Source organism: Ziziphus jujuba, chromosome 1, assembly GCF_031755915.1.
Source record: "Ziziphus jujuba cultivar Dongzao chromosome 1, ASM3175591v1".
Lineage (NCBI taxonomy): Eukaryota > Viridiplantae > Streptophyta > Magnoliopsida > Rosales > Rhamnaceae > Ziziphus > Ziziphus jujuba.
Window position 1 is genome coordinate 1,087,389 of NC_083379.1, and position 10,938 is coordinate 1,098,326.

General features: G+C 32.6%; 1 protein-coding gene across 1 annotated transcript; it reads left to right on the forward strand.

The window, feature by feature from the left end:
- The first annotated feature begins 7,701 nt into the window (after nucleotides 1-7,701).
- On the forward strand, nucleotides 7,702-10,572 carry LOC107410637 (AAA-ATPase At5g57480). The gene has a single exon (XM_025077502.3). It carries the CDS (start codon nucleotides 8,543-8,545, stop codon nucleotides 10,127-10,129), a length of 1,587 nt encoding a protein of 528 aa, XP_024933270.2. The 5' UTR covers nucleotides 7,702-8,542; the 3' UTR covers nucleotides 10,130-10,572.
- Nucleotides 10,573-10,938: the final 366 nt, after the last annotated feature.

The window sequence follows — 10,938 nt, forward strand, 5'->3', positions numbered from 1 at the left end:
CTATTTTTTTTAGCATTTCAATGCCATTAAAACTGCTCTAACAATGATCATGGAGTGGGATTTGCCTTTCTTTATTTGACACTCAAAAACACTGTAATAGAAGGACCATCTTATAAAATCGTAAATAGACAATTTTCTCTTTTACCTTATGGCTAATTATAGTGTTCCATAAGTTTTGTTTGGGAACCTTGAATTTGCTCATGCACAGCTATGCACCCAACCCAAAAGCTACAATATTGTGGTCGTCGAAGTAGGCAGGCTATGTTTCTCGCACAATCATTGTCATCCTGAATGGGCATCCCTTTCCCCTCCTGATACTCTATATCCGCCCAATTAAGTTACAGAAAAAAAGTAGACTAATAAATTTAAGTTACAGAAAAAAAGTAGACTAATAAATTGAACTTTTTATTTTTTTTGGTGAAAGATATAGGGGCATGTAGTCATATCAAACAGTTGGTGTACTTATGCGTGCGGAGAGTTGGTGCATTGACAACCTTTTGAACATCTTAATAATGCATTCGATTCAAGCCAACGGGTACAAGAAATAATTATTAATAGTTGCATTTTAGTACTACTTCTTCCACAAGTAAATCTTTCATAATCTGTCTGAGAGTTTCATGTGGAATAATTGGATAAAAAAGCCATTTCTCTGCTTTTTAAAATAAGATGCTAGAGCTAGACTTCCATCTAAAGATTAAAATTTCCGAAACAATTTTATCAAACAAATTAAGGCAATTTAAAAATATATAATTAAGGCCCTGATTAATTTATTAGGCTTCATCATTTTTATTACCAAATGACTTTACTTTTGCTAAAACTAATTAAGTACGGTCTCTACAGGACTTCTTTGTCAGTTTGAGATGACTGGACCTCTCTGGAAATTACTGTTATTATTAAATCCCTTAATAGTAAAGTAATCGACCTGCGGATCTTTTTCTTTGATGGTAATTAACTGATAGAAAAATGGGTGTGTTCATTTTAAAGAATCTGAATCAGAGGTGTGATAATTATCCCACCTAACAGCAGCCCAGCATTATTAAAAAAAGAAAAAAGAAAATGATGCTTTAAAGATTCTCTTTACTATTCTTGCAAGTCAAAAGCCAGAAACACAAGAAAGTGAAAATCAATGTGCCAAAAACCATGCTGAATGAATTAACCCTTTTTTTTTCTTTTTTTTTTTGGTAATATCTAAATGAATTAACTCTTAAACAATGGGTGTGGTGAATTTCTGCCTCAATATTTTTACATTTCCATAACTTTTTCCTGAATACCATGTGCGTTTTTTGCTTTTGATTCACCTTCTTGCAGCAAAGAAGGGAAGCTCATGATCATTATTAAAGATACACCACACCAATTCTTTGCAGCTCCGCCACTTTTAATTGAGAATTTTATCAATTAATTTATGTTTCACGACTTAAATGCAAATCTTCTTGATAGGATAGATGGACATTCTTTAGGTAAATTAATAATCTAATTTACTTTTTTCTCTCAAACATTTGGGATCGATATATGGTTTACTATATGCTGATGATCATGATCATGAATCTTAAATTTAAAAAAGGTTAATTATTAATATGAAGCACCTTTGCATGCATAATTTGTGGATAATCTTGGATAAGAGCCATAATTTTGAAGTACAAACGATAAAAAGAAAAAAACAAAGGGAGTATTATTATTATAATAATTATTATTATTAGTGATTTGGTTACAGCTATTTTAAAAGGGCAGAAAGTGTATCTTAAACCTACGACATCGTAATAAACATGAAGGGCTTAGACTAAATAATCTCACCTAACCAGATAAGGAGATATTGATGAAAAAAGAGAAGCAGAATCAAAATGCACATTGAGATCTCAATATTATCTTTTCCTTTACTTGTCAATGATTATCGTTCGGCCGCAAAACACATATGTGTATGCCTGCAATTAGCCGACTTTACAAGTAAAGATTCTTAAAATAAACAGCTCAAAAATAAGTAAATAAATAAATAAATAAAAGGTGAACAATGATGCTTATTGTAAGATAGGACAAGGATGTAGAGAAAGATATATCGGCTGCTAGCCCATACGCTTTGAAAAGGTCAAAGTCCAACTGACTACTTTTTTATTATTTTACCACATATACAATTTGTATACAGAAATGATTATCTTCAATTTTTGTGTCGGAAACTTTTTTTTATTACTATTATTTCTAACCTAAAACCTCATATAGGAATCTAAATGTTGAATAAATCGAAGCTGCCGTTTTTGTCCAATTTAATTAATTAGGTAGGTTTAATTTGATCCGTCAACTAAAGCTTCAATTAGCACTAGAACTGAATTTAAGTAAACTTAACTACTTTTAGGCAAGATCGAGGCCTTACTTTCACTTGAATAAACAAAAAAAAAAAAAAAAAAATCAAATTTTTCAATAGACTATTGAATAATTTTTGAAACATGTCGATATCAATTTGATTGATTCTTAAGGATCTTTGTTTTTTTTGTTATAAAAAAAAAAGAAAAAAGGCAGGTACATACTTTGCAACATATTACTAAACAAAAGTAAACTTTTGTAACCACGTGAGGTTTTGTACCAGTTTAGCTATTTTCTTCTTCTATATATATATATATATATGCACATTAGCTAGACGAGACCAAATTAAGGATAAGTTATTATTCAAAATTAAATTTAATTATTGATGGCCAGAAAAAAGGAAACTCAATTTAATTAACTTTAACAATTTTTTTTTTTACTTTTCTTCCCCAAAAAAAAAAAAAAACTAATTTCTTTAACGCAAACTGGAGGAGTTTTAAATTCAAATATTTTAATGTTCACATTTTTCTTAATAAACAAATAAACAGATCTTCTGATTCATGCTTAATCATAAAACTTTTGTAAATACTATATGCACTCAAACTCATTCAATTAAAACTAAAACTTGAGGCTTTAAATAAGTCGACTGAACTCAAAGAATGATGCTTGCGTTTGTCTTAATAAAACGATTAAAAATTGCTGAAACTAATAGAGAGACTTAATTGATTTGATTTCCAAAAAGATTCCTGCTAGCTCAAGCTTAAATTTTGTTGTTTTAATTTCTAACAAACATCATATTTTACGCGACTTTCGAACTCATGAAACATGCAAGATTAGAATATAAAAAAATAGCTCTAAATAATATATATATTATTGAGAAGTCGTTTGGTATTCTTGCTCAAGAAACTTTATATAGTGACGAATTGATTATTCAAGATTTGTCCAACTTGAGTTTGTCTTACTTATAATTTTGTTTTTTAAAAGAAAAAACCTTATAAAATTGAATTTGTGTATATTAAGTAATATAAGTAATAATCTGCTGGGAACATATAAAATGGAAACATATTGATATGTTAAATACTAAAGGTGATATCTCAATTAATGATTTAATATTAAAATTTTAATTTTGTAAATAGCAATAGTTAACATCAATAGATACTTAATGTAAAGTTATTCTCCTAACATATTATAACTGAGGAAATATCTAAGTGATATTTATTTATTTACTACAAAAATTTCATAACTGAAGCATGTTTAATAAACTGTTTTCCTTTGGGAAATTGCCCCCAACTCAAATGCATGCACATAGAAAAAAAAATTGTTGAAATTAACCTCGAATATCTACATGATTTGATTAATTACTATTAAAAGTTCATGCACAAGCAGCTTATATCATAATTTCTACATATATGAAACTTCATATTTAACATGATTAATTTTAGGATTAATGCGTTTTAATATCCTATAGTTTGAAGAAATTGCATTTTTAATTTTCAAATTTTAAACTTTTTCAATTTAAGGTTTCAAATTTCAAATTTATTGCATTTTTGTCTAATTAGATTTTATAAGGAACTGAAGAAACATGCATGTAATATGTGTGCATACATATATATATATATATATAGTAATAAAAAATGTAAACATTTTCATGTTGAGGGACTTGTTTGGTACTCTTATATGAGAAAGCTTAATGTTAACGAATTAAACATGATTTGTCTTAATGATTAAAGGTAGCTTATTTACATAAGAAAGTACCTCATGGAATTCAGTCAAGCTCAATCGAGGCCATTAAATTCAAAGAATAATGAAAAAATAAAAAATAGTATATACTCGCATTTCATAATTCGAATAATACTTCATGTATTCGAGCTTAAATTTTATATTCGTTTAGTTCTATAAAAAATATATATATGTATAATTATTGATGAGTTTAAAAAGAATTCACGAAACACACAATATTATAACAAAATATTTAAATGTAAAATAATGAAATTTCTTATGGTAAAGTTTTGTAGCACTATTAGAAAAAAATATTTAATCAATGTATTTCACGTTATAGATTAAGTAGGGCTTTCTGATCCAATATTTATATGTATGATTGAGAGTCATAAACTTATATTTTATTTTTATTTAAATTTCTATAAGCAAAGTCTATATGAAGATGCAATATTTTACACTTTAGACATGATTTTACACATAGAGATTATTTTTCGCTACACCACGCAAAGTCCACACACGTGTCATTGGTCGATGCCTACACTGGTGCCTCATAGCCTCTCCATAGTCTTACTATTGATGGTGATAAAGGTGGATATCCAACACCAGTTGTACTTGTTGGTTTTTAACCACTAGCGATACGTGGTGATATATGTTTACATCAAATTACATTCTCTTTTTTCCCCACTTTTGTTTACATTAAGTTACATTCTCAAAAGACAACTCAAAGTAATTAAATCGCATATACACCAGATCTTGAATTATACTATCAAAATTTTCACCAAAAAAAAGAATAATACTATCAAAATTCACTAGTAATATATCAACTTTTTCATAATATATAAATAAAATTAATAGTAAGGCAGAAAATATATATAGATATACACATGTTGGTGAACAGAAAAGCAGAATATAAATGGTACGTATCTTGGAGGGACCAACCGGAGTCTGGAAGTGGTCAGTCAGTAGTCATATATATGAAACAGTTTTATCGTAACCATTGTTTCGTTTGGGTTTTTTACGTGGGCATCAGGATTGTACGGTCAAGAGCATTATAGATGGTCTCTCCCACCACTGTTTTTTCACTTAATTTTTTTGGATTAATTATTATGATTATTTTGTAACACTATCATTTGGATTACGTGTATGTGAACTTTTGTACGGCAATACTGACTCGATTAAAAACACACACAAGCGCAGAGAAAACAGCTACACAGCTTTTGCTCTCTAGCTACCCTATTATAGCCTTTAGTCTAGCTAGTTATTTGGAGGAGGTGAAAAAATGAAAACTAAAAAAATGACAACAAAAACAAAGAAAACAGACGGATGAGGTTGGTTTACGTAATGGGTGAGTTTTACTTGCTAGTGTGGTGTGTGGTAAAGAAGACCAGGGGCTGGCTGAGTGTTCTATTTTGCATGCAGAAGCAGCAGATGACGAAATGATGCAAAATAGTAGTCACAGAGAGAGAGAGAGAGAGAGAGAAAGAGAGAGGGTAACAAAACCCAAAAGGATTCTCTTTTTTGGATCTTTATTTTGGAAGAAACAAAAACAAAAACAAAAAGAGTCACTTCTATCTTCTCTCCTCAAAACCAGACAAAACACAACAAAACTGATGAGAAAGCTGAGATTGATTCTTATCGCTTCTCTTATCACCTGTTTCTATCTTTTAACTAGTCTTCTCCATATTTTATTTTTATTATAATATTATATAAATATTCCATTTTTATAACATGGCTGGCTCAGCATGAAACACTCTATGTATCCATGCTCTGACAGACAAAAAGTTCCTAATCATACTTTATATTCTAGTTTAAGTTTTGGTTAGTTATTAAATTACCACATACAAGTGACAAACTAATTATAACCATACTTTAATGAAAAATAACACAGTAGTACTGTTTTGTTTAAAAAGTTTCCAAGCATTTACTATTTACCCAAAAAAAAAGTTTCCAAACATTTACTGATCTGTAGAGCATTTTAATTTGTTCTGACATCACATAATAATATTTGCCAAAATCTATATCGGGGAAGAGAGTCTTTACTCCACCAACGGTAAAGTACAATTATATTTGACAAGAAATTAAACGAAAACGGTTCATTTTCCTAGATGTATAATTTCTTTCTCCTTTATGATGCCTTTGACTTCTTTTGCTTTCAAAAATTTGGACAAAAAAAATAAAAAAATTCCAAAATATTTTGTTGGGTGGTTGGGATTAAGATGGAATAATAATAATAATATTGAATTTGATTTGTTTAAATATTATACTTCCCAATGATATTTCATGGCATAACTTTTTGATTGATGCAAAATATAGCATTATTATTGTCTTGAATTGATCATCATCTCTCTGTCAAATAATAATGCACATATATATACAAATCATGATTAGAAATTTTGGGTTGTGAGACAAAGTTATTATTATTATTATTATTATTATTTGAGCAGCAGAGAACCAGAGGTTGTGAACTTGTGATTGAAAAGAAAGGGAGAGCCCAGTTGGATGTAAAGTCCCTTTGCTTTTCTAGTTTCAATAGCTTAGGCTTTTTTTCTTGTTTACATTAGCTGTTTTGTTTAACATTATCCCCAAAAAAAAAAAAAAATTGATAGTTTAACCGATGCGAAACAAAGGCACGTGAGATTGGTTTTTTTTTTTAATTATTATTGTTATTATTATTATTATTATTATTTTGTGTTTCTAATCAATGCAGAAGTGGTTGTACCTTTTAATTAATCATCAGTCATCACCATAAAATACCTACCATCTTTATAAAAACCAATTTAAGAGGAATTGGGATTTTGAAAATCCAATAAATACAAGGGCAGCATAAATGGTCTGAATCAGACGTCTAAAGACAGGCTAAGAAAGACAGACCCTTGTGCACAGAGCCCATCATAACAAACCTACATAAATTGATGGATTTCTTTTTTTTTTTTTTTTTTTTTTTAAATTGTAGATGAAAAAAAGCAAAATAGGAATTGGCACTCGGCAAAAAGGCAAAGTCTAAGATATGTACCCCCCAGATTAAGCCATCAAAATTGGCCTCAAACCAAGGGACAAAAAAAAAAAAAAAAAAAATTCAAAAGCTTGAATGAATGGGAAAAGAGAATCGTTTTTTATTTCATTATCTAATTTATATTTGATTCTTTTAGCAGCATTCTCAATCTTTTGAGATTTTCTTCTATAGATTAAGCAAACTTTTGGGACTTGACTCTGCCAATTACTTACAAACCATTCGTCATTAGAAGAGAAAGAAAGATGTGTTTGTGCTCTATCTCAGAACCAAAAAATAAAAAATAAGAGAAAAAAAAAAAAAACCCAAATATATGATAAATATGTTTGACATGTGAGCCAAAAGCTAAGTGGGGTCCACCAAAAAAAAATAAAATAAAATGCCTTCTATGAGTGTGTTTGGATATATGGATCATATACTTTGCATTCTTTTTGGTTTTTCCTTAAATCTACTATAATTTTTTTTTTCTTTCTTAAGTCGGTAAAACGATATTAACACCTGGCAAAACTTACATGCACATATCTCTATCAGGGTATTAAGATTTTGGGGATTTTTTTTTCTAAATTTTTTTTAAAGACCTTTTCAATAATTTATAAAAAATTATTATTTTTATAGTACTGATAATGATTCTTTTAAAAATTATTACCACATTAATAGGAAAAGAAAAAAAATGCTAACATCTCTATCATAAACGATGCTATATATATAAATATAAAGTATACAGATGTGCAGGAGGAAGGCAGGCAGGGCCTGGGTGCAGCAGTAAAATCCTAATAGCTTCATTCCTTGTCCTATTCAAGGATCTTGAAACATCATTCAATCTCATTTCACAATCCCATGGTCCTTCATTGCCAGCAGCTTGTATTCAAATCCTCCATGATAATGTAGAGGAAGATAAAAAGTCCAAATAAAACTTCTCTGTATGTCACTCAAAACACTCCTCTTAACCCTTCAAACCCCCCATATAGGACCCATCTCTGATTCTTCCCCAAACTCATAAATCCAAAATCCATTTTTGTTATTTTCTCCTATTCCTTTGCTGTTTTTTTTTTGGTACTTATATCCCCCTTATTTTCTCTTGCCCACCCCCCTATCCCACCCCACCTATTTCAGATCCTCCATTTCCCTTTTGAGTTCTTTTTCTTTAATTTTTTTTTCTACCTTTTGCTTTATTCTCTCCCTCTCTTTCATTAAAATTTTTTTTTTTCCAATTTTCTTTCACTCTCTCTCTCTCTCTCTCTCTCTATCACTGTCAATTTTTTACAGTTTCTGAAGGACCATCAGAAGAGAAATTCCCAAAACCCATCACTTCTCTCTATAAATTGAGCAACAACCATTTGTTTGAAAACCAGGTCTTTCTTTCTTACTTTTTCTCTCTCAAAAACCACACCTACCCAATACCCATTCTTCCAAGCAAAAAATAAAAACACTTTTTTTTGGTTTTCTTACTCAATCTCTCTCTTCTACAAATTTACAAAATTTTGACCCTCCAAACCCAAAAATTTTTAAAAAAAAAAAAGGATGAAAGAATACTGGACCTCTTTGGCTTCCCTTCTGGGTGTTTTAGCCTTCTGCCAGAGCCTCCTCCAGGCAGTTTTCCCACCGGAGCTCCGTTTCGCTGTCGTGAAGCTCTTCAACCGGATCTTCAACTGGTTCTCCTCCTACTGCTACTTCGACATCACCGAGATCGACGGCGTCAATACCAACGAGCTCTACAACGCCGTCCAGCTCTACCTGAGCTCTTCCGTCTCCATCACCGGAAGCAGACTCAGCCTCACCCGCGCGTTGAATGCTAGCGCCATTACTTTCGGTCTCTCCAACAATGACTGCATCGTCGACACCTTCAACGGCGTCACGGTGCTGTGGGAACACGTGGTGACGCAGAGACAAGCCCAGACATTCTCATGGCGTCCACTGCCGGACGAGAAGAGAGGATTCACGCTGCGAATCAGGAAGAGAGACAAGCCCGTGATATTGAGCTCCTACATGGACTACATAATGGAGAAAGCCAACGAAATCAGGAGGAAGAACCAGGACCGGCTTTTGTACACCAATTCACGTGGCGGGTCGTTGGACTCTCGGGGCCACCCTTGGGAATCTGTCCCATTCAAACACCCCAGCACGTTCCACACGCTGGCTATGGACCCCGCAATGAAAGAAGATATCATGGAAGATCTTCGAGAGTTCGCCAATGGCCAATCTTTCTACCAGAAAACTGGACGCGCTTGGAAAAGGGGTTATTTGCTCTATGGTCCTCCTGGTACTGGTAAATCCAGCATGATTGCTGCAATGGCTAATTATCTTGGTTATGATATCTACGATCTTGAACTCACTGAGGTTCATACCAATTCCGAGCTCAGGAAATTGCTGATGAAAACCACCTCCAAATCCATTATTGTCATCGAGGACATTGACTGCTCCATTAATTTGACTAATAGGAACAAGACCAACAACGGCCCTGCTGGTGGTGGTTCGAAAAACCCCAGGAATTATTACGATTCCTCGGATATTCGAGGTGGGTCGGGTTCCGGCGAAGATGGTGGAGGGAATTCGATTACGCTTTCTGGGCTGTTGAATTTCACCGATGGGTTGTGGTCGTGTTGTGGGAGCGAGAGGATTTTCGTGTTCACCACCAATCATGTCGAGAAGCTTGACCGGGCATTGCTGAGGAGTGGTAGGATGGATATGCATATCTATATGAGCTACTGTACTTTTCCGGCATTGAAGATTCTGATAAAGAATTATCTGGGTTACGAGGAGAGCGATTTGGAGGGTGATATTTTGGAGGAATTGGAAGCGGTTGTTGATAAAGCCCAGATGACTCCGGCGGATGTCAGTGAGGTTCTGATCAAGAACCGGCGGTTCAAGCTCAAAGCGGTGAGGGAATTATTGGAGATATTGAAGGTGAGAGCCGAGAGAAACCGGAACAATGCAGGGTTGAGAGAGAAGAATGGTAACGGTGTTGAAGAAGAAGAGCAAGAGAAGAGGGCCTTGGAGAGTAGTCCTAACAAAGAAGGATTTGATCAGTTTCAAGAAACTTGCAAGAAAGGAGATGGTGATGATGAGAGTGAAAGTGATCAGAAAGAAGACGGTTTGATAGAGAAATGAAGGCTTGGGTTCTGGGTTTTTCTTCCTTTTTTTTTTTTTTTCCCTTTTTGTTTATTTTTATTAATCTTCTTTTGCTTCTCACTTCACAGAGAGGGAAATGGAAAAATGATTGAATTCACGAATACTTTTTTAGACCTTTTCATAGTCGGGGTTTTTTGGTGGGTTTTCTATGGAGAGCTATCTGATTGAGAAAACCAGAGTAAGCAAAACTAGAAGACAAAACTTAAGTATCTAAATAACTTATTGTTACAAAAACCTGTCTTGCTAGCTGGAATAAGGTGAGCAATGTTAATACTTTATGTTACATAAGGTAAAAGAAAAAAAAAAAAAAAAAGTGCAGCTTATTTGCATGTAGTTTGGTGGCTAGAATATGGATATCCTTTTCCATGTTACTTTTTTTTTCTCATAATGAAAATGAAAGAAATGCTTTTCCAAATTCATAATTATCCATACGTAAATATATATTTTTTATTTTATTTTGGGGGCGAGAGTGAAGAGTTGTATTGGAATTTTATTTTATGTTTTTTGGCTAAAAGGGTTGTATTGGAATTACCCACTGCACACTGTGGTTGCTAGCTGTTGTGCCTGAGAGAGAGCACCTGGGATGCACATGGGCAGATCTCTGTGCTGATAGGAGATGTTGGGAATTAAAACCAAAAGGTAGGCTTTCCACATTGCAAATAGTATGACGAATTGGCTCTATTAGAAACTGCTTTTTTTTGTTTGGCCACAAAAACATACCTTATGATTAATTATTTGCCCATATACATTCGCAGTCGGCTTAAAAAAATGAATGGCTCAAGATGTTT